This window comes from Chiloscyllium plagiosum, unplaced genomic scaffold (assembly GCF_037043375.1).
Source record: "Chiloscyllium plagiosum isolate Xiang-an unplaced genomic scaffold, Cpla_swu_hap1 HiC_scaffold_24, whole genome shotgun sequence".
Classification (NCBI taxonomy): Eukaryota; Metazoa; Chordata; class Chondrichthyes; order Orectolobiformes; family Hemiscylliidae; genus Chiloscyllium; species Chiloscyllium plagiosum.
Window position 1 is genome coordinate 29,835,123 of NW_028270162.1, and position 25,011 is coordinate 29,860,133.

Sequence of the window (25,011 nt, forward strand, 5' to 3'; positions counted from 1 at the left end):
TGTTGCAGAATAATTGATATTGCATACAAGATAAAAAAAAAAGGCTAGCAGTCTGAGTGTTATAGCCTTAACATTCAGGGTCAGGTAGTAAATGTAATCCCTGCTCTGTTCAGCTCCTGTTTTCATCTATGCCAGCTGGCGCTATACCAGGCTAGAAACTCAGTGATAAAGGCTAAGCCAAATATGGTGGAATACGTAGAGGCTCTTGTGGTGCAGCGGAGATGCCCCAACCTCTGAGTCCGCAGGCTCTGGAATTGTATAGCATCTCTAAACAGGTACATTAGAAAATATCTACAGGAATAACTAAAAAGAAAATGACTCTTCAACAATTACATTTGTTGCTAAATTTTGTGACACTAAATGGGTTGTGACTGGATAAATACTTTCCAGTGGAGAAGAAATGTTGTGGAAAAAGTGACTACAGGTGCGTCTGTAATTGTTCAAATAAAGCCTTACACTGTTGGCCTAAGCATTAAAAACATGAGAAGAAACTGTATAAACACAAAATTGGTGATAGTTTATTGGTTTTCCACCTTGTTAACAGCCTTTCCCTATCTCATTAAGAGTTTGCTGCACTGAATAATCGTACTACACTCACACTGAACCAACTGCATCTGTTGTCCAGCCAGTAATATGTAAGACGAAAAATCATCGCTTTGCTGAAACTCAGCATTGGGCACCTAATTAAACAACCACCATAACTATAACCAGGATATGCTGAATTCATGACACTGTTTACTGATTTAGGTGCCAACAGCATTTTTACATGAAGGATGAATACTATGCACACTATCTACACAAACAAGTTTCACCACCTAGTGTCCTTTTACACTGTATCTCCATTTCCACTGCATCATGCTTCTTTTTTTAAACATAGCCCAACATATCTCATCACATGCAATTTTTAAATTACGCCATAGGAAGCTTTAAATGGGTTGCCAACAGCAGCATGGATTTCACTCTATTCTGCATCAACACAGATTCAGGCACAATGCAACAATTTTAATATCTATACCAATTATCAGCTTTGCCACTTAATCAGTGTCATGTGGTGAAATTCCAATTAGTGCCTTGAGTTCGCGAAGTTATCTCTTTGTGGCCTTCATAACGTCGCATTTATTTCAAAATTCTTCATGGGATATGGGCATCGCTGGCTAGGCCAACATTTACTGTCCATCAAGTAGCTCAGAGTCTTGTGGCTCAGGAGTCACATGCACACCCAACCAGGTAAGGACAAACAGATTTTCCTCCCGAAAAGACATGACTGTACCATATGGAATTTTTATGACAGTTGACAAATGGAACGAAAGGTTCCCAGCCCCTGAAGATTGTCGGTTGGCAGATTGGTTGGGAAAAAGGATGAGATTGGTAGAAATGAGATTCTTGGCATTAGAAAAAGTCCGAATCTCTAACCAACTTTTGAATGTCAAGGTCAGAATCTCACCAGTGAGCAGCAAGAGACCTATCTGCATTCATTTGCATGTATTAGCATAATCTTGCCTCATGGATATGCAATTTCCAACTCTCCTACACACTAGATAGAAGTTAGACAACAACAATAGCCAACATGAAAGTCACAGCAGGTACCTGGCAATATCAGCTTGTTGCTTGCTCATCCAGATTCCATCTTAGACAATACCTGCACCTCTCAACCAGAGACATGCATCCCTGAGCCTCACCACACCCCCATGGCACACTGCCAATGCACTTCAATGCTGCCCTTTAGAGTACACTGGAACCTATCACTGGACTGTTCCTGTCAGGATACTTAGAGCACCCAGTTCATGGACTGGACCAAGCCACGTATCAGGGTTCTTCTTTTACTCTCTTAGCATCCACTCATGTGCTTCAACCAAATGGCCATATCTCACAGCCAAAGGGGAGGAGTCTTCAGTCAGATCATCCGAGGGTTCGAGACAAAATCAGTCAAGGGCTGTGCTCAATATCAGCCTAGGCTCAGAAACAGCCATATGGCCATTTGGGGTAAAGGGTGTGCATCCATACAGTTTGGGGAGTGGTCCGTAATCAATCCAGCAACTACAGTGCAGGCAGTCTCTGAATTACAGCTAAGTCAGTCACAGAGATCAGTCAGGGATCTGTTCACTCAGCGATCAGGGCTGTCATGTTCGTCCAAGTCAGTCAGGGGGTCAGCTCACTGACTATCCAGGGGGGCTTTTAAGGGGCTACTGCTGTGGTAGTGAAGCTGGCCAGGTCAATTGTGGGCATTGGAGGCAGAATACTGGGATGCAGAAGGGGCAATAATTGACAACATGTAAGAGGGGTGCAAGTGAAGATAATGGCTTGGAAGACAGGAAAGTCACTGATTGTCACAACCACCCTGGCTGTGGAGGGGAATAATGCAACATAAGGCTTAGCATGACTAAACTGTAGAGCTGGGGCTCAGACGGTAATGTTGAGATGAAGTTATAATTCAAGGCGGTCTGTGGGACCATGTGGAAGTTCAGTGCTGTTGGGCTCTGGAAGAAAGGAACATGGAGGTGGTTATTTGTGGGAGACTGAGCCAAGGGCAACCTGCACTGTCTTGCAAACTCGTGTAAATCATGGGAAATGGAATATGTTTGTGACCACAGCTGCAGCATGCAGTGATAGTGTTCAATCTGATCATGGGCTCTATTTGTAGCAATACAAGGCCCTTCAAATGGAAATTGTATGAATGAGGCACTTACACAATTCAGGTTCACCTGTAATCACAGTCTTCTGCAGGTGAAACCATACCGTTTCCAACATGGGTGGGGGGGATACAACTCCTGCTTCCAAATAATCTTTCTCATCATTGGTCATTGCAGCTTCATCAATATCACCACTTTGAAGCTCAGGGTAATCACAGGTGATCCTACAATCTCACCTGCAGGCTCCAATTCACAAAGATAATCGGAGACCTCATGCTGCACAAGGGTACAGCCGATTTTCGCTCACTTTAAACAGGGAGCATTCACCAACATATTCTTGTATGCACTGCTGTCTTTTATGAGTGATGTGACAAGAGAAGATATTGTTAATCACAGAACACAAACATTCTCCTGTATCTGCCTCTTCTGGCTTGGGCTATATTCATCAAATTCAGGTTCCTACGTCAAAGGTCCATGTAGAGGGATTTCAGGCCCTCCTTGACACAATTCTCCACTGGATGTAGGTTTGCTCGCTGAGCTGGAAGGTTCATCATTTTCAGACGTTTCATCACCACACTAGGTAACATCTTCAGTGAGCCTCTGAATGAAGCACTGCTGGTGTTTCCTGATTTCTATTTATATGTTTGTTTTTCCTTGGGTTGGTGATGCCATTTTCTGTGGCGGCATCATGTCCTATGGCGATGTTATTTCCTGTTCTTTCTCTCAGGGGGTGGTAAATGGGGTCTAACCGGAACTCTATCAACAAACACATTGACTTGGACCCCATTTACCACCTCCTGAGAAAATGAACAGGAAATAACATCACCATAGGACATGATGTCACCACAGGAAATGACATCACTAACCCAAGGAAAAACAAATATATAAATAGAAAGCAGGAAACACCAGCAATACTTCGTCTGGAGGCTCACTGAAAACGTTACCTAGTACGGTGACGAAACGTCGGAAAATGAACCTTCCAAATCAGCGAGCAAACCTTCTAGAATTTCAACCTGAGCTAAATCTTCTCAAAACTTGCTAACAGTTCTCCACTTTGTGAATGAGTGTGCTAAACTATCAAGAGCTGGCTGCCTTACATGGATAGTTATTGGGGAACAAGGGCCATCTTTGACAACCATGGCTGGTGATTCCACAATATAACCTGCTGACGAAGGCTGAGCATAGATACTGTGAAGTCCATTCTTAAAGATGGGCCAGGTGGACAAGACAATAGGCCTGCTGAAGATGAGGTTCTGAAATATGAATCAATCTAGGGGTCAACTTTACAGTGTAGTCCATACAGAGTGTGCTGCTATCCCTGCATGCTATACTCCATACAACTGGAGCCAGCAATGAAGGGTAGTGATGGACGAAGGGGTTATAGGGGTAACGTAGCTCAGTTGGCTGGGTAGCTGGTTTGTGATGCAGAGGGATGCCAGTGTGGGTACAATTCGTGCACTGGCTGAGATTACCGTGGAAGATTCTCCTTCTCAAACCTCTCCTCTCACCTGAGGTGTAGTGACCCTCAGGTTAAACCACAACTAGTCATCTGTAATGAGTCTAAGACCTCTCCATGGTCCTCTGGGGATGGGAGGACTTCACTAAATTTACGGGCAATAAACAATTTTATAATGGGATCACAATTCATCATGAATCTAATTAGCTTTATTTAGCTACAAATTTTGTTGGTGTTGTTGAGACTTGGTTGAAGAAGAGGCTTGGTCCCCTTGGCTTACTCACCAGACAGTAAAGCATGACTTTGACAAAGCCCTCTCAATAACCTCCTGAAGTTTAACCTAGATTGTAAGTTGAGCTTAGCAGTAAGATTAACAGCATTCTTCATTATTTAGAAATAAAACATAGACCTTTCAAATTCCACACATAAAATGATGTAGGCAGAAATCCAGAATCTGTCTTAGTGAATGGTGGAACAGATTCAATGGGCTGAATGGCCTTATTCTGCTCCTGTATCTGTAGTCAATTTACCCTGCTCCTGCCCAGGCTACACTAAAACAAGAGTCTTACCGATAGCCAGGAACTTTCAAAAGTTGTTGGAGTAGACTGTTCATAGGTAAAGGGAACAACTGACAAGTGGGAGGCTTTCAGAAGTGTGATAACCAGAGTTCAGAATCATTACATTCCTTGTTCAACAGAAAGGCAAGACTGGAAAGATTAGGGAACAATGGCATGGACTGGTTGGACCAATGTGTCTGTTTCCATGCTGTATGACTATATGACTCCATGACTCTAACCACAGCATTTTATAACTTTAAGAGCATTTCATGATCATACTGAACCACAAAACACAATAGAAAATGCCTATGCTGATGTATTTAAATGCAAGTGAATTTTTACGAGTGTGGTCAACCACGATGACTAACAAACAACTCTTTAGGCCAGAAAATTTATATTTATATTTGAGAAGTGTCATTCCTTCACAATTTACTTAGTACTAGAGATTTTCAAAAAAGTATCAATCCGGCCTTCACAACTCTCTGGGGTAGAGAATTCCAGATGTTCACAACTCTCTGGGAGAAGAAATTCCTTCACATCTCAGTTTTAACTGTGTGTCCTCTTATTGTGTAACTATGTCCCCCAGTTTGATACTTCCCCACTTGTGGAAAACCTTCTCAAAATCTACCCTGCAGAGCCCCCTCAGAACCTTGTACCTTGTATCTTTCAGTAAGATCACCCTTCACTTTTCAAAACTCTAATAAATAAAGGCCTCGCCTGTTTAGCCTTCCTTGAACAATGTTTGCACAATCTGAAACATTGACTCAAAAGTACCAGATGAATACTAATAAATGTCATGGCAAAATATTTTGGTGATTGCAAAAATTGCAATGACATCATCAGGCTGGGCTTGTCAATCCAGAATTGCAACTTTTACAGATGTTGTGTGTGAAGCTATTTCCACATTACTGTATGAATTGAACACCATTCCGAATGATGGTGTTGCACATACAGGCCATCTGGTCCGTCAGGCCTGCTCCACCATTCATTAACATCATGACTAATCTTTCTGTGGTCTCAGATCCACTTAGCCACCCACTCACCATAACCCGTAACTCCTTTACTGTTCAAAAGTCTTACTATCTTTGTCTTAAAAACATTCAATGAGGTAGCCTCATTGCTGTGGAACTCCCTGCTTCACTGGGCAGGGAGTTCCACAGATTCAACTAACCAGACCCTTCTCTCCAAATAAAACTCTCAGGCAAAATAATAATCACATTACGTCTTACAATTCAATGTTTCAGACCAACATTCAAGTTTTAAAACCAGAAGAAAAAAAGGACACAACACCAAGTGGGCAAAAAATCAGAAGAATGTGCAGAACAACAAGGGCATGACATCCATGTGAAAGAAGTAAAAAGAAGTATTGCAGTTGGAAATGATGACATGAATCAAAAAAATGGGGAATGTTTAGAAATTTTAATTCTCTGAAATGGTTTTCTATTACGAATGAAGTGGTGTGTTATACTGAGAGCAACTTGTGTCTCCCACCATTTCCAATCATGTCACATCCAACACTGAATATTACAATGATAATCAAAAACTGTTTGTGCACTGGAACCTGCCACGGGGGTGCCTGGTACGCCGAAGTGACAGTCAAGATGACATAGAATGTGACACTCCAGTTATCTGTGACTTTAGTAATGTTCCTTTCTATGGCAAAAAATAAATCATCATATAATGCTTCGTTCCCACATGCTCTTCACATTAAATCTGAGATTGCTTAATGACTATTGTTTTGAAAAAATAAATCAGTTGAAAGAGGCGCATTCATTCACAGATTATCAACTACCCATTGCCAACTGTCCCTGGGAAAGGTGGAGGTTAGCTGCCAAATTAAACTGCTGCAGTCACACCGCAAGAGATTCAGGACTTTGACCCAATGACGTTGGAAGAATGAGTGTAGTCCCAAGTCAGGATGGTGTGTGGTTTAAAGGTGAACTTGAAGGTGAGTGTGGCCAGGCATCTACTACATGGTAGACGTTGCAGATGTGGAAGACATTGTTGAGGGAGACTTGACAAGTTGCTGTTGTGCTTCTTGTGAATGGTACGATGACAGATAGCTTCCTTTGTTCTGCATATAATTCCAAACAGTGAAGAGTGAAATGATCCACAGAGAAACCCCAACACCATATCCCATTCACTTCAACTCTTCCAGAGTTCCTTGATACTCTGCTAAGGGCTGCCTTGTTGTGAAGGGCAGACTCTCTCACCTCTTAAGTTCAGCTCTCTTATCTATGCTTGGACCAAGGCTGCAATGAGGTCTGGAATTAAGCAGCCCTTACAGTAACACAAACTGAACAGGAGTGAATACGTTATTGCTGAGTAAGTGCCCTGTGATAGCATTGTGAACCTTCTGTTACTATGCTGTTACTATGTGTAGCTACTCCTATCAGGAGGTTTACTGTCAGGTTACAACACACTCATCTATTTTGTGCTATCCACTGTAACTCTGTGATGCCTTTCATACAACAACATCTAGGTTGACCTGGCTTTCTGCTACTTTCCACTCTGTCCTTTGGAGGAGATCATTCTAGATTTTCAGCTGTGATCGAGTGGCTGAAATTCTTGCCGTTTCTTTCTGGATGTCGTTTTTTCAAGTCGATTCAGTTCTTACAACTTCAAGCACCTCTTAATTTGTCTTATTGTTGATATATGGAATAAGTCTTAACTTCCATATTTCATTGCTTATATTTTTCATCCACAAACATTTACTTATCATCTAGGTTTCTGAGGTATGCAGGAATGTGGATAGTATGTCTTCCACAAAGTTGACTTTTCTTGTTGTTAACACATCCTTGTCTTCACAAAATTACTTCTGGTTATCTTTATCTTGTTCTGACTTTGGCACTGCATCTACCATCTTCTGTTCTCATTTGTTCTAAATAGACAAACATATTTATTTGTTCCAGTGTGACACCATGTCCTTCAACTTTCATGCTCGTATTCTAATGTATTCCTTCTAACAACACATTGTTTCTGTCTTTTTGGTGTTCGTCTGCAATCCATATTCCAAACTTCTTGGTGTTACTTGATCAATGATATTCTGTAAGACCTTTTCTGCTTCTGCCAGTAGTACTGTGTCATCAAGGTACCACATCTTTATGTTCTTGCCTCCAATTTTTACCCCTGCAAGTATATTTAATTCTTTCAATATCTGTTCTGTTTACAAATGGAATAATTTTGTTGACAGTACACAGCCTTGATCTAATTGCCTCTTTACTGGGAACATATCCAAATTCTCGCCTGGTCACTGTTTGATTCCAATAAAGAATAAATCTCACATTTTTGCTGTCAAGATCATGTTTCAATAGGCTTTTAACTTTTGATATTAAGCACGACTAAATACTTTTTCATTGCCCGTAAAGTAAATGGAAATGTTATTGTTTACTTCTAAGTATTAATTGAAAATTGTTCTTTGATGAAAATGCCGCTCCTTGTTCCTACTCCAGGTTTAGATAGTGACAATGCTTCGCCAATTTCTCCTTTAAATGCCTTATTATTCCATTCTATTATGATTTCAAGATCACTTTAATGAGATGACTAATTAAGCTTATGGTTCTAAAATTACGAGACAGACAATACGGTAATTGGCCGGTCTGGATTTGTCCTGCTTTTTGTGACTTGGATATATTTGGGCAATTTTCCACATTGTCAGGTCGATTCTACTATTGCAGCTATATTGGAACAACTTGGGTAAGGACCTGGCTAGTTCTGGAGCGCAAACCTTTAGTACAAGCACGGGATCAAGTGTGATTTAGCAGTCTGGATTAGAAACTGGCTTTCTGTAAGAAGGCAGCGAGTGGTGGTTGATGGAAAATAATCAGCTTGGAGTCCAGTTGCTAGTGGTGTGCCTCAAGGATCTGTTTTGGTACCACTGCTGTTTGTCATTTTCATAAATGACTTGAATGCAGGCATAGGTGGATGGGTTAGTAAATTTGCAATTGACACTAAAATTGGTGGAGTAGTGGACAGTTTGGAAGAATGTTGCAGGTTGCAGGGGGACTTGGATAAACTGCAGAATTGGGCTGAGAGAGGGCAAATGAAGTTCAATGCAGATAAATGTGAGGTGATACTCTTTAGGAAGAATAACAGGAAGGCAGAGGACTGGGTCAATGGAAAGATTCTTGGTAGTGTGGATGTGCAGAGGGATCTTGGAGTCCATGCACATAGATCCCTAGAATTTGCTACCCAGGTTAATAGTGCTGTTAAGAAGGCATACGATATGTTAGGTTTTATTGGTAGAGAGTTTGAGTTCCGGAGCCGTGATGTCATGCTGCAACTATACAAATCGCTAGTGCGGCCTCACTTGGAAATTGGTGTGTACAGTTCTGGTTGCCCTATTACAGGAAGGATGTGGAAGCAATGGAAAAGGTGCAAAGGAGATTTACCAGGCTGTTGCTTGATCTGGAGGAAAGCTCCTATGAGGAAAGGCTGAGGGATTTGAGTCGGTTCTCACTGGAGAGAAGAAGGCTAAGAGGGGATTTACTAGAGACATACAAGATGATCAGAGGATTAGATAGGGTGGACACTGACAGTCTTTTTCCTAGGATGATGACATTGGCTTGTACAAGGGGGCATAGCTGCAAATTGAGGGGTAACAGATTTAAGACAGATGTCAGAGGCAGGTTCTTTACTCAGAGAGTGGTAAGGGGGTGGGATGCCCTGCCTGCCAATGTAGTTAACTCAACCACATTAGGGAGATTTAAACAATCCTTGGATAAGCAATGGATGATGATGGGATAGTGTAGGGGGATGAGCTTAGATTTGTTCACAGGTCGGCGCAACATCGAGGACCGAAGGGCCTGTTCTGCGCTGTATTGTTCTATGTTCTATGTACAAGCTGGTCCATTGCCTTTGTTATATCCTGAACATTCACATCAAATAGAGTGAACTGAATTAGCCATAGACACATCCATGACACCAGGGAGGAAGCAGAGATGGATCATTCCCTCAGCACTTCTGGATGAAGATGGTTTCAACGCCTCAGCTTAATCTTTTGCAATGACATGCTGGGCTGTCATCCTCTCACAAAGAAAGACATGATAGAAAAGAAAAGTAAGGTAAACAATGGAGAAGTTACATATTTAAATATTGCAAACATATTGGGAGACAGTGCCCACCTCAAATCTCACAGTGTCCTACCGCAAAACTTTACTTCCCATTTCAAAATGAAGTCACACTCTTAAACTATTTACTGGCAGTTACTGACTTTTATATCATGTTTTAGATCACATTTTGGGACAGTCACCACAACTTGTAACCTTTATTGGCCAAAACAATACTGAATCGATGTTGCTTATTTACTTATGTTTTCCTATTTGGTGCTATCCAAATCTACACCAGAGACTTTCAGCTTTTGTTTCAAGCTTCAGAATCTTCAAAATGAATTCCCCCAATCTAACACATAGAAAACAATTTGTAACCAGCCACAAAACAATTACTCAGATTGAAATGGATTGTTCACAACAGCTGATTTCACCACTGACTTCAATGACTGTTTGACCAACTGATGCATCAGAGTTTTTATGGTGTCATCAGAAAGGAATCTGTTCCAGATCTCTGGATGTAAAGGACAGCAACAGGTTAGCACAGAAAGCGAGGAGGAAGAATTTAGAGAATGTTTAAGTTTGCAATTCATAAAGGTAAGGACGCTAAGGTCTCCCATCAAGGTACAAAAGACATTAAACAAAACGGAAAATATTAAATAGCACAGACAATGTGTTCTCATCTCTTATTCCTTGAGATGACATCCATTGCTTTTTCTGACTGTACTTCTTCAGCACCTTCAAATGTTTTTTTTTAAACTGTGTGAAAGGCACTATACCACTGCTAGTACTTATTGTAGCAATTATGGTAAAGCCAGATATTAAGATAATAAAAAGGTAAATATATAAATAATTAGATCATTCAAAGAGTAACAAATCTTTGGATAGGCTAACATGATAAACTATAGGTCATCCAAATTACAGCTGGATTTTTAAGTCTGAAAAAATTATTAAACAAATTAGCTTGGGACTATGTGATCTATCTAACTTTTGTTTTTCTTGTATTCTTGCATATATCTTCCAATAAAATGACTACAATATTTATGATCATGATGATGACAGAGTCTCTAAGTTAAGGCCATCAACACAAGCAATGCAAGATAGTGACGTGTATTTCAAACCCATGCCAATTTGAAATCAAGTTCAGATAAGACATCCAATGCTGCAATTAGACTAACTGCTCAACATTTCATATCTCAAACCTCAGCATCCAGGTCTCAACACATTAGCCCGGCACTGATCAAAGGTTCACACCCTATAATCAGACTTTCTTTTCTAAATCTACTCACCTTTTCAAAAAACACAGCTCACAATACAATCAATTAATTGCTTAATGTGGACAATTGTCTACCATTGTGCATTTTTTCTTCAGTAAAGCAGTTTTTCAAATAACAATCCCATTGCACGTTATTTATCCAGGTCCAGAAGCCGCTATCCCATCACCAAGTCACCCTTTATTCATGCATGCATGGTACTTGACACTGGACTGGCTTCCTCAGAGCCAGTCCTCAGAGTGAACAGAACCTGTTTTTCTCTGTCAGTCAGGGCTCCCTGATTGGACCAGATTAACACCTCCAATCAGGGAACTCATATTGTATGAGATCCTCCTGGCTGATCTCATTACAATCACTACAAATGACCCATATTTTGCAGTCAAAAGAGAAGCTGTCTGTAAAAATGTGGACAAAGTTAAACCAGGTTTATTTGGAAGCACTAGCTTTCAGAGCACTGCTCCTTCATCAGCGCTCTGAAAGCTAGTGCTTCCAAATAAACCTGTTGGAATATGACCTGGTGTTGTGTGATTTTTAACTTTGTCCACCCCAGTCCAATACTGGCTCCTTTACATTGTAAAAATGTGGCCATCCCTCTGGTAGGATTTCCCTCTTTCCTGACAAGTCTATAAAATCAGTGCAAGGTCAGGGGGTTGCCTTGCACACTGTGGAAAACAGTCAATCTCATTGAAATATTCACACACAGCAACCGGGAAGTGAAAAGATGAACAAGGTGATTTAAATGAAATTAGACAGAAGTAAACAGAATGCACAAAGAAATTTAGGAGAATGGAGGAGTGAACCTCAGATGTAGGAATATAAACATATTTGGCAGCAGATTTAACAAGGTATCAAAAGTGGTCAAAAAGGGAGCTGCAAATGAGAATAGTTAAGACACCATCCATGATAATAAGCATTGCCCAGTGCAAATACAAGTATAAACTGAAAGAATATTGAATCACTAGAAGATAAAAGTGGTATTGAACTTAAGTTGATAAAAACAAGTAGTTAATGTACTCAATATTTTCAAGATCTTCAGTATAGAATAACAGGATGTCTAATTGTTACAGTATAAATGTTGTGGAAAATTTTAAGATCAATGTTGAAAAGGTACTAGACAAGTTAGAGGGAGTGAAAACAAATCCCTTAGGTCAGATAGCAATATTTAAGCATGTGGAAGACCACCAGGGAGGAGATATATACTGCACGAGACATCAATTTAAAAGTTATGTACGGGCAAGCTGCCACAGGTTTGGAAGCAGGCAAAGTCTATATCCAAGTGTTAACAAAGGAAAATAAATCATTTCTACATAACTGTGAGCCTATAATCTAACCTCTACATTAGCTAAAGTAGTCGAAACAACTTTAAAATAGTAGGATGAATGAATATTTGCACAATAATAAGAATTAATCAACCAAATACAGAAAACATAAATCTGACCAGCTTCTAATTTTGGGAGAAATAGTAATAAAACCGATTATGGAAATCTTTAGGAAATTATTTGCAATTCCAGAAATTTTTGACCCATTAAAGATTTCAACAGTTGTATAGTGACTATGGAACACCATTTTACTGGTCCAGCCCAAAGAATTCCTAAGTGAGGGTTTGGACCCCATGTGAGGGCCCAAAATGACATTTTGAAGCAGCAAGCTCCAAAGCAGCATCAAGTTCTGCATTCTACACTTTCCCTGGTCTCAGAGGTCTTCTCCCCCACCTCCCTGCACCCCCATATCCCTCTCTCACTTCCAACAAAATAGTCTTGACCATTTTCAGCCTTCAAAATGGAGTCACAGTAGGAAACTGTTTGGGAAACCAATCTCCCATCCACACCTGAGGAAGGAGCCGAACTCCAAAAGCTCGCGTTTTCAAATAAACCTGTTGGACTATAACCTGGTGACGTATGATTTTTGACTTTGTCCAACCCAGTCCAACACCGGCACCAACACATCACACCATTCCAATGATAGCACCTAACTATCTCAACTCATTTCAGCCTTCAGAAGTATGGGTAGGAGGTGACAGCAATACAGAGAACTGCTTCTTGGCATTAATCCTCAACTTGGTTTTTTTTGGCAGATTATATGTACATCTCTTCATCATTTTATTAATATTTTATATCGTTGGAAAAGGTCCTCTTTCATTTGCTGCAATTTAAGGCTGGAAGAAACAAGGCTTTTTTTGGACTATTTTGATAACTCCACCTAACAGAAGATTTCAAGGCTTGCAAATTATCAGAACTCGTTACCTCAAAGGCAGCCTGATTGGAAAAGAATATGATCTCAGAGTTGCCAAACAAAAAAGAAATCTAGGAAAGGGTATAATACTCAATAATATTATTAAACATTGCCATTTGGAAACGTAATCTTGAACAATAGACCATTCAAACACTGTCTGGACTTCTGTTATTTGATTTACATAAATGACTTTGATACTGAAACCGAACCCAGGACTATTAAACATGTAGCTGACACTACTCTAGGGATCATTTAAGCAAATCGGCAGACAGTGAATAGCTAAAATGTAATAATGACCAGTGAGTTTCCATGGTCTTGCATTAGGGGAGATAAGACCAACCATGGCCTTTAGGCGATGCAGAATTTGAAGACTAAGAATATTATGTTAACAGACAGTCATAATTTAAAGGTCTTAGAACTAGTTCTCATCTGTATTAAGTTTTTAAAAAGTGCATGTGTACTTCCTATTGTTTTTTGTTGTTATGAATTCTTCAACACACTTCTGCAATTATAACAAATTTGCTAGACCACAGTGTCTCCATTGGTGGGGCCATATACATCCACAGAACAGGTGTATACATAGTACAGGAAATTACAATAGAAATGATGGGAGGTTTATTCAGATATTAAGATTTAAAATATATTATAGAAATGCAGTTATTTGTATTCATTCAGGGATACAAGTTTTACTAGTTGGGCTAGCATTTATTCCCAAACTGCAGTTGCCCTTGAGAAGATGGTGGTGAGCTGCCTTCTTGAACTACTGCAGTCCATGTGCTGTAGGTTGACCCACAAAGCTGTTAGGGAGGGAATTCCAGGATTTCGATCCAGCAACAGTAAAGGGACTGTAATATATTTCCAAATCAGATGGTGCGTAACATGGAGGAGAACCTGATGGTTTTGGGGTTCCCATGTACTTAGTGCCCTTGTCCTTCTAGATAGTAGTGCTGTGGGTTTGGAAGGTGCTGTCTCAGGAAATTTGGTGAATTTCTTTAGTCGATAGTGCACACTGCTGCTACTGAGCATCAGTGGTTGAGAGAGTGAATGTTTGTGGATGCGGTGCCAATCAATTGGGCTGCTTTGGCCTGGATGGTGTCAAACTTCTTGAATGTTGTTGCAGCTACACCCATCAACGCAAATGGGGAGTATTCCATCACACTCCTGACTTGGGTCCAGTAGATGGTGGACAGGCTTTGAAAAATCAAGAGATGAGTTACCATTCCAGGATTCTTATCCTTGAACCTGCTATTTATTTGGCTCATCCATTTCAGTTTCTGGTCAGTAGTAACCACCAGGATGTTGATAATGAAGAATTCAGCAATGGTAATACCATTTAATGTCAAAGGGGTTAGATTTTCTTTTCTTGGAGACAATCATTTCCTGGAAACTGTAAGGGCATACATGTTACTTGTCACCTGCAAACTCCCAAACCCTATCATCCAGGTTTTGTTGCATTTGAACATTAACTGTTTTAGTTATCAGAAGTCATGAATGAGCATCCCCACTTCAGACCTCATGATTAGCAGCTGAAGATGGTTGGGTCTGGAACACTACCCTGAACAGAGATGTCCTGAAGCTCAGATGTTTGACCTCCAACAAATACAAACATCTTCCTTTATGCCAGGTTCAACTCCAATCAGTCGATTCCCAATTACTCCAATTTTGCTCGGGCTCCTTGATACCACATTCAGTCAACTGTGGTCTTGATGTCAAAGGCAGCCACTCTCTCTGAAATTGAGCCCTTTTGTCCACATTTGAACCAAGGCTGTAAAAAGATCAGAAGCCGATCAACCCTGGCAGGACCCAAACTGGGCATCAGTGAGCAGGTCATTGCTGAGCAGGTGCTGCTTGATAGCACTGGTGATGACCTCTTCTACCATCTAATTGATGACTGAGAGTGGAGTGATGGAACAGTAATTGGCTAGGTTGGATTTTTTCCTTTTTTTTGAATACAAGATATACTTGGGCAATTTTCCAGACTGTCAGATGCATGCCAATGTTGTAGCTGTATTGGAACAGCTTGGCTAGGGGAGCAGCATCTCTTCTGTACTATTGCCGAAATGTGGTCAGGAGCCGTAGCCTTTGTAGTATTCAGTGCCTCTAACTGTTTCTAGATACAATATGAAGTGAACTGAATTGGCTAAGGACTGGAATCTGCGATGCCAGTAGAGGTGGAACATTAACTGAACACTTCTAGCTAAAGATTGTTGCAAATGCTTCAGCCTTACCTTTTGCACTAATGTTCTTTGCTCCCCCATCGTCAAGGGTGAGGATATTTGTGGAGCTTCCTCCTCAAGTACAAGTATCAAAATGAAAGCAACAGCAAGTTAATGAATTAAGTCTCATGAAATGCTGTGGGAAATGGTACTGGTTGGACAAACTATTTTCAGCTTTGGTTTCCATAGCATAGAGATGTGCAAACATTATAGATGAGCAGATAGCACCAAGAATTATTCCAGTACTAAATTAAAGACTATGACATAGCCACTGGGACACATTCTAATTATTCTTGGAATAAATTCCAATGAATTATATCTTAAATTCTATCTTCCTTCCCAGTCCCATTGTGATCACATTTCAGGGTGACATAAAAGATCACACAATGGAGACATCACAATACTGACATCAAAGTTGCTAGTAAATCAATCCGTAAGACAAAAAGCCAACACTGTGCTTCTGATTTCCCAGCCCGTTTGCCCATACTAGACATAATGGTTAGAGATCCCATCAGCAACTTATGTTACAAAACTAATTCACCTCAGAGCCATGTTTTGATATCCATGCACAAGTCCCACAGCTAGATTTTCAAAAAGAATACCAAGAACCAAAGAGCCATGTACTCATTAGTCTGTGTTGATCCAATAAGCAGCTCCAATTAAATGAAAGCAGCTAGGTCCCAAGTTTGATCCATAATCTGCACTGTTAGTTGAGTTTATCTAGGGAGGCAGTAGGAAATGATACATTTGGTCTTGGTTAAGGAAGAACGCATGGGAGCATGGATATATATGGCAGAGGGAAGATGGTTCCTTCTGCTGTTTGATGTACAGTGACCCTGCTGGACATATACAGGCCCCTCGAGCTGGGTCATGACAGGATTAAGCTACAATTTCCCTTCACTCCGAGCCTCTCATGAATATCTTCCAAAACTCAATGATAAAATTAATTATAATTAAGAATGACTTGGGCTTCTCCATGTTATTCTCAGGGAGAATGCAATGTTAACAGAAAAAAGACAGGGATGAAACAAAACAAACGCTCAAGGAAACAAAGGCATTCAAATTCACAGACAAACTTCTACATGTTTGCCATGGTTCAGTGGTACCATGCTCCCCTATAGCACAAGTCCTGGGTTCAAGCACAACTTCAAAGATGTGAGACTATGAACTAGGCTAACACTAGAGTGCACTGCAATGGGGCCAAATAGTAATAGGTGCTACTATTGTGCAGTCCCAATAGACAGCTGAACAGTAATAGATGTTGTCTTCAAACTATCACTAGGTTTTTCAATGGGGGAGATAAGAGACCCCTTAGTACTTTTTGAAATGCAGGTGCGCTTCCATTGATTTTTGTCAACATTATCCAACACTTGATAAAGAATCTAATTATCTATTTTTGTTGTTCTTTATCTGCATTTCTTATAATAGTGGTACTACGAGATTTCAAAAATGATTCATTTGTCTTTAGAGTGCTTTATAATGTCTTGGGAAGGGTGCTATGTGTAACTGCAAGTTCATTCTCTTGTTACTTATTTCTTTTGCCAACATGCAAACACTACAAAACATGGCACACATGCACAATCACATTATCTAGCAATACTGTGCAACACATTCCAATAAGCTAACTACGGGATTACTTGATATTCTCCCAAACAAAAAAATCAACAACCTACATGCATTATAAACAGCTGTCGCATACACAATGCAACAAGCTTACAATCCATTATATCTCATTTAATCTTTAAATAAATATTACCCATCATTCCCACAATGCATACTTAGGGTTCATGTAAATAACACGAAAGTCAAGTATTCTTGTGAAATTGATCCATTCATTACAGATAAATAAAGAAAGAAAGAATTTGGGACCAAAATAACAAATCCTCTTCCACATATTTTTCTTTTGCCTCAACCTATTCCCTCCAGCAGTGATTGATAGGGCCCTCAAACTGTCCACAGTATTTCCCATATTTTGCTCTCACTCCATCCCCTTCCACTCACAATCACAAAAGGTTGCCTTTTGTTCTCACCTTCCACCCACCAGCCTTTGCATTCAACACATCTTTGTCCACCATCTATTGCAGGACATCACTATCCATTGGAATGGAAACACCTTTCCATTCTAGCCTGCAGAAGGGACTCTGCAAACAGCCCCAGCACGTGTCCCCTTTCAGAACACCTTTGAATGCAAACACAGGAGTTGCCACACTTCTCCTCATGCCTTTTCCTTTCTTACCATCCAAGATGTCAAATTCTGCTAGATTTAAAATAGTGATGGAAAAGGATAGACCAGATCTAAAAGTTGAAGTTCTAAATTGGAGAAAGGCCAGTTTTGACAGTATTAGGCAAGAACTTTCAAAAGCTGACTGAGGGTAGATGTTCGCAGGTAAAGGGACGGCGGGAAAATGGGAAGCCTTCAGAAGTGAGATAACGAGAGTCCAGAGGAAGTATATTCCTGTTAGGGTGAAAGGAAAGGCTGGTAGGTATAGGGAATGCTGGATGACTAAAGAAATTGAGGGTTTGGTTCAGAAAAAGAAGGAAGCATATGTAAGGTAAAGGCAGGATAGATCAAGTGAATCCTTAGAAGACTATAAAGGCAGTAGGAGTATACTTAAGAGGGAAATCAGGAGGGCAAAAAGGGGACATGAAATAGCTTTGGCAAATAGAGTTACGGAGAATCCAAAGGGTTTTTACAAATACATAAAGGACAAAAGGAAAACTAGGGAGAGAATAGGGCCCCTCAAAGATCAGCAAGGCAGCCTTTGTGTGAAACCGCAGAAAATGGGGGAGATACTAAACGAGTATTTTGCATCAGTATTTACTGTGGAAAAGGATATGGAAGATATAGAAAGTAGCGAAATAGATGCTGACACCTTGCAAAATGTCCATATTACAGAGGAGGAAGTGCTGAATGTCTTGAAACACATAAAGGTGGATAAATCCCCAGGACCGAATCAGGTGTACCCTAGAACTCTGTGGGAAGGTAGAGAAGTGATTGCTGGGCCTCTTGTATTTGTATCATCAATAGTCACAGGTGAGGTGCCAGGAGATTGGAGGTTGGCTAACGTGGTGCCACTGTTGAAGAAGGGTGGTAAGGACAAGGCAGGGAACTATAAACCGGTGAGCCTGATCCCGGTGGTAGGCAAGTTGTTGAAGGGAATCCTGAGGGACAGGATGTACATGTATTTGGAAAGGCAAGGACTGATTAGGGATAGTCAACACAGCTTTGTGCGTGGGAAACCATGTCTCACAAACTTAATTGAGGTTTTTGAAGAAGTAACAAAGAGGATTTATGAGGGCAGAACAGTACATGTGATCTATATGGACTTCAGTAAGGCATTCAACAAGGTTCCCCATGGGAGATTGGTTAGCAAGGTTAGATGTCATGGAATACAGGGAGAATTAGCCATTTGGATACAGAAGTGGCTCAAAGGTAGAAGACAGAGGGTGGTGGTAGAGGGTTGTTTTTCAGACTGGAGGCCTGTGGCCAGTGGAGTGCCACAAGGATTGGTGCTGGGTCCTCTACGTTTTGTCATTTACATAAATGATTTTGATGTGAGCATAAGAAGTACAGTTTGTAGATGACACCAAAATTGAAGGTGTAGTGGACAGCGAAGAAGGTTACCTCAGATTACAACAGGATCTTGACCAGATGGGCCAATGGGCCGAGAAATGGCAGATGGAGTTTAATTCAGACAAATGCGAGATGCTGCATTTTGGGAAAGCAAATCTTTGCAGGACTTATACACTTAATGGTAAGGTCCTAGGGAGTGTTGCTGAACAAAGAGATCTTGGAGTGCAGGTTCATAGCTCCTTGAAAGTAGAGTCACAGGTAGATAGGATAGTGAAGGCAGCATTTCCAAAGTCGTTCATTTGGTATGCTTTCCTTTATTGGTCAGAGTATTGAGTACAGGAGTTGGGAGGTCATGTTGCAGCTGTACAGGACATTGGTTAGGCCACGGTTGGAATATTGCATGCAATTCTGGTCTCCTTCCTATCCAAAAGATGTTGTGAAACTTGAAAGGGTTCAGAAAAGATTTACAAGGATGTTGCCAAGATTGGAGTATTTGAGCTATGGGGAGAGGGTGAACAGGCTGGGGCTGTTTTCTCTGGAGCGTTGGAGGCTAAGGGGTGACCTTATAGAGGTTTACAAAATTATGAGGGGCATGAACAGGATAAATAGACAAAGTCTTTTCCCTGGGGTTGGGGAGTCCAGAACTAGAGTGCATAGGTTTAGGGTGAGAGGGGAAAGATATTAAATGGACCTAAGGGACAACATTTTCATGCAGTGGGTGGTACGTACATGGAATGAGCTGCCAGAGGAAGTGGTGGAGGCTGGTACAATTGCAACATTTAAAAATCATTTGGATGGGTATATGAATAGGAATGGTTTGGAGGGATATGGGCTGGGTGCTGGCAGGTGGGACTAGATTGGGTTGGGATATCTGGTCGGCATGGACGGGTTGGACCGAAGGGTCTCTTTCCATGCTGTACATCTCTATGACTCTATGCTCCCTTGATTTACATCAATTTCTGTTAAGGTATTGTGTTCACTGCTCAAAACGCAGTCTCCCCCTTTGCTGGAGACCAAACACAAGTTGGATAACTGCTTTGCAAAATATTTCCATTCGATCCACAAATATGACTCAAAGCCTACAACTGCCCACCATTTTAATTCTCCATGTTGCTCCCATTTTGACATTAACCATCAAGCATCCTATAGTATTCCAATGCAAGCTCGTAGTTCAGCACCTCATTTTTCAACTTTATAGCAGCGACAACTCTTTTCATCAGTCATTAATCTCCCACTCAATCACATTCTTACCCTTTTGTTCTTTTGCCCATCCTCCCCGCTTTCAATTGCTGAAAACTTGTTACATTGCAAACTTTTCCCAACTCTGATGAAAGGTCATTGACCTGAAACATTTAACTCATTGTTTCTCTCTCCACAGATGCTGCCTGAACTTTTAGCTGTTTCCAGAATTTTCTGGTTCCATATCAAATCCTCTGGCTGTGTTTAGTGCAAGTCTAACAAATTATTTTTCAGTAGTGCAAGGAATGATCTTTAGAGCTGAGGAATATGTATCTCTCCACTTCAGAAACCCAGTGATTGCATTGACTGCTTGCCGGTCAGCTAGAATACTTTCTGATGCAGAATAAAACTTCCTCCAATTTTTACCAGGATGCACCTTAATCATAATTTAGCAGTTTCTGAATTTCCAAAGTCGTTCATTGTGTGAATGCTGAAGACATATGTTCTTTTCAAAGAACACCATTGTCATACCAATTCGACTGATTACTTCCCATATAATTGTATGGACTCTGTGATCATAAGTTTGGTACCAAAGACAAAAGTTAGTCATGGGCTGTGGTTCGTGTCCATGTGGACTAGATCTCTGAAACGTAGGAGAATTCTCTCAAGCCCTGCAAATCACCTTCCCCTCTCAAATAAATTAGGAAGTTGATATTTGAAGAGGTGGTATTTGGGATAAATGAGACACAAAAACGTTATTTATAAATTGGGCTATTCACTGCAGAAATTGGGAGTTCTCCCCAAAGCAAAGTTAATCAATAAAAATATATTAAAAGTTTTCATTTTCAAACTTGTACATGTCAGTAAATCAAAATTAGACAGGAAGGTAAAAAACTATCCCTCTCTACAGACAATTCAGTAATGTCCAAATTTATCTTGAAAATTTATCCCGTCAATCTCTTTGGGTGAACATATTTTTTTCTCTGTACCCAATCTGTACTCTAACATTGTTATATATAATGTACTAAACTATCAAATCAGTAGCAAAGAGAGTTGCAGACAAATTCTAGTGAAAACAAAGCTTCTTCCATTCTTTTCCCTCTATCACAGTTTGTTTTCACTGAGCTTCCTGTTAATCAAATAGATACAATGTATTAATTTAACACTAATTAGTCAAATAATATTTCTCTGCTCATTTAAAATATTTTTAGCTGAAGTATTCTTGGCTCTACTGAGCTACAAACTTTAAAAATCACAGTTTTGGCATGAATGCAGCAGAACAGTGTAACAGTGTCTCGCTGTGTTTTGTGTCAATGACAGTGATATTTCAGCAACAAGTTACAAGTTATTTTAAAACCTTGCAAAGAAAACAGTAAAGGCCAGAGAAACCCCTACTTTCAAAGTGATCACCAGATGGTAATGTGTGGAAAGGAATGGGAGTCAGAGACCATTATTGTCCCCTTCATCCAATAAATCTTTGTGCAATTTGGAAAAGTAAACTTATCAGATGCACTTCTATACTTCAATCCATCCGCATTTAGAATCTACCTTTCTTCAAAACTGAGACATCAAATTAGCTCAATGGAAACCATCAATAATTACATCTCAGTTTACCTTGTATCTTTGAGAGTCATTGGTCACTCAAAAAGTAAAGGTGCTACCACTGCTGATCTGAATTGAATGGTTCAAAAATATCCCAAGCTATTCTTCCCCAGTTTGTGCAACATGAGCTGAATTTAGCTAGAGCCAAAGCACGTTCAATACAATTGGCTCATTGGTCTATTGGTTAAGCAGAGCTTAAACAAAGACTCTCATATTCCATCCAATATCCGGAAACTCCTGCTTAAGGTGTGTGGGCATCAGGCAAAGGCAGGTCAAAATGCCGGTTATCATTCACATCTAGTCTGATGCATGAATATCAGTAACTGCCTGAAATCTATACAGTTATATCCTAGAACAGTCAGAGAACGCTCAGGGAAACAGAACAGTATCAGGAAGAGGGAGGATGAAAAAAAACCTTACGAATAAATAATGAGTAAATTATCCAATCTGTCTTTCTTTAAAAATCAGAACAAAAAATTGTGATGTGATTTCAAAGTTGAAGACCAGGAGCATTGGAGAGTTTGTTTTTGATATCTACATCCTCACCCCTCATTAAGAAATAATTATCTCCCAACAAAATCGTCAAAACACAAAATAGCTACATTAAAGCCCAGATGTAAAAACTCACTGAAATATCTTCGCCTGTGACAACAACCTTGACGAGAACAATCTAAAAATACTTCTCCGAAAGAAACATTTCTAAAATAGTTACGTGCAAATGATACAGCAAACTGTGAGAGACATTCAATTCTGTGATTCTCGCTCCTGGAATGTCTTCACTCTCCACTTCCTAATTGAAGTTATACAAATTTATTAAGTGGGGGGGGGGGTGGTGAGACAATCCCATTGCTCTGACCAGCAACTGTTCAAACCTCTACAGACACTCCGAGTGGAGGATGGTGCCAGTTCCACCTGCCGTCTGGATAAACAATGTCTCCTTTCCGACTCGATAGACATATAAAGCGCAGGCAAATGAATGGAATTGTTGGAAAGCTTATGGGGAGGGCAGCAGACTGGCAAGGTCACCTTCTAGTCCCCAATCGAGGGGCGGCGCCATCAGATCTGGCCTGGACAAGGCGACAGACCCAAGCATGACATCCCCAATAAAACATCACACACCGCCCCAACCCCTCCTCAAACAAACCAGCGGAAAGACCACACGGCTGCTGAATCCCAGCGGCCCAAGGAGAGAAACAAAATCAAGTGGGCCATCCAAATCCCAGGACAGGGGCTCCTGGTAGCCCGAGGGCACAATTCCCTCCCTTCCATTTCTTTGCGATGTTCTTGTCATTTCCCATGTTACAGAACATCAATCATCCAAAGCGCTGGTGTCTCCGGGTCTGATTTACTAAACATTAGCAAGCGAATACAATTACACTGCTCAGACCGAAGGTCCCGTTCCGCAGAGGTTTACAAAATACCACAGCACAGCAGCCGACTGTCTGACATAAAGTTGGAACCAGCAACCGGAACATTCCAAATTAACCCGAAAGACATTCACACCATCACGGGGGGGGGGGTTGGTTTTGTCCTGTAAACCTTGGCTGATTGCTACATTAACGGTTAAGGAAAGATCACTACCCCAGTCAATTTCCTCTCGGAGGTTACATTCCAACCCGAAAAAAAGATATCTGTCTCATTTATTACCAACATAAATAAAAAACAATTTTAAAAGTTATCTAATTAATCCGCCGCCCAAGTTAAAGCGAATGAGCCATCTATAAATAAAAGTCCGCTGTAACGTTACTGACTGATACTGTACACCGTCAAGTGTTGGGAGGCAGGAAGAAAAGTTAATAAACATTTTAGGAATACAGCTTTTTTAAAAAAAAACGCGCCGATCTCGCAGAGTCATAAAACAAGCAAATGTAAATTGTACCGAACCCAGCTTTATTTCCACAAACCAATCGTCCCTTACCTATTTGTTTCCATCTTAGAGTTTTTTTTTAAACAAAGCTTTTTTTGCTATCCTCATAAGCATATTACATTCCCCGCTAAATTGTCTGAATGACTTGTACTTTCTTGCTGTGTGTGTGTGCTGTGAGTAGAGAGGGAGCTAGTCTCACATAGTGGCCGCTGAAATGAAGCACACTGGCGGAGCGCGGCACCATCTTCACTGCGCTGCTGCTGCTGATCGATCATTGAACCGAACAAAGGCAGGGATCAATTTCTAATACGTATCAATCGAAAGCTGCGACTTTCCTCTCACCGAGTGCCTCCAAAAACCCACAAAAAAGCCCGTGCCCAGCCCGTGTTGGGCGGCGCTGACCCCCTCTCCCTCTCCCTTTCATATTCAGGGGGTAAAAGCGAGAGCTTTTCTCACTAACCTGGAGGCGCCGTAGATCAAATTTCTTCCAATATTGAAACATCGATCCCACATTGGCGGCCATCTTGAGGGATATTGAAGCGATATTTTCTCTTTATTTTTTTCCTTCGGCTCCTCTCAATACCCGGCCTGGATTCCCGCCTCCACTGGCCACTTCAAATAATACACAGAAGAGGCAACTCCAAACCCCCCACATACACAGAGAGACACACTCACTCACTCACACACACACACAGAACTCAGGGGTTACAGTCACTGCTGCCAAACCCCGGCTCCTGCCTCATCTCTTCTTTTTCCCCCCTTTTTCCTCACGCCCCCTTTTCTCCTCTCTGAAGGAGATAGAAACGGTCTTCCTGGATTTTTTTTAAGAATTGTTGTTGAACTTCAATTTTTCCGAAGAGCTTGATTTTTGATCAGATTATCACAAACAGCAAAGTGAACATTTAGCAGTGTGGGCGGGTCATGACAAACCTTTTGAGCAAATTGCGGCATCTTTTACCAATATTCCACACAGATTTTACACACCTCGTACCTATCAAGATGCACTTTTCTGAGGTGTCACTTTTTTGCCATCTTTAACGTGCGGTGGCGCTTTCATCTGGATTACAAATGCAATGAGGCAACCTTTTTGGCGGGGGGGGGGAGCGATTTCTCTCCACTTTAGAAAAATCTTGTCACTTTTTCTCCAGTGTTTACACTATACTTTCAGAGAATGTGTTATTGAAACGGTGAGAACCTCACTATATTATTTGTCTATTTGTGTACCGATGATTTCAGTGAGTGGCAGAGCCACACTGTGGGCGAACGGATGGTGATTTGATCGCTTTGTCAGCTCTGTTCCAGAATGACTGGACAGTGTCCAGCCACCGGCTCCAACCCTCAGGATCTGAAGTCGCTTTAGCAACTTTCAGCTTCCT

At 40.8% G+C, this 25,011-nt stretch overlaps 1 protein-coding gene across 12 annotated transcripts in view; it reads right to left on the reverse strand.

The window, feature by feature from the left end:
- cux2b (cut-like homeobox 2b) overlaps positions 1 to 24,647 on the reverse strand; it is a 327,011-nt gene extending 302,364 nt beyond the window's left edge. For 11 of the 12 annotated variants that reach the window (XM_088000027.1, XM_088000020.1, XM_088000024.1 and 8 more), the window contains exon 1: positions 24,096 to 24,230. In XM_088000027.1, the coding sequence (XP_087856153.1) occupies positions 24,096 to 24,158 (63 nt within the window). In that variant the 5' untranslated portion in view covers positions 24,159 to 24,230. Of the gene's footprint in view, positions 1 to 24,095; positions 24,231 to 24,626 lie in introns of those variants that run through there. The other variant, XM_088000026.1, reaches the window with a different exon arrangement.
- Between the last annotated feature and the right edge of the window lie 364 nt (positions 24,648 to 25,011).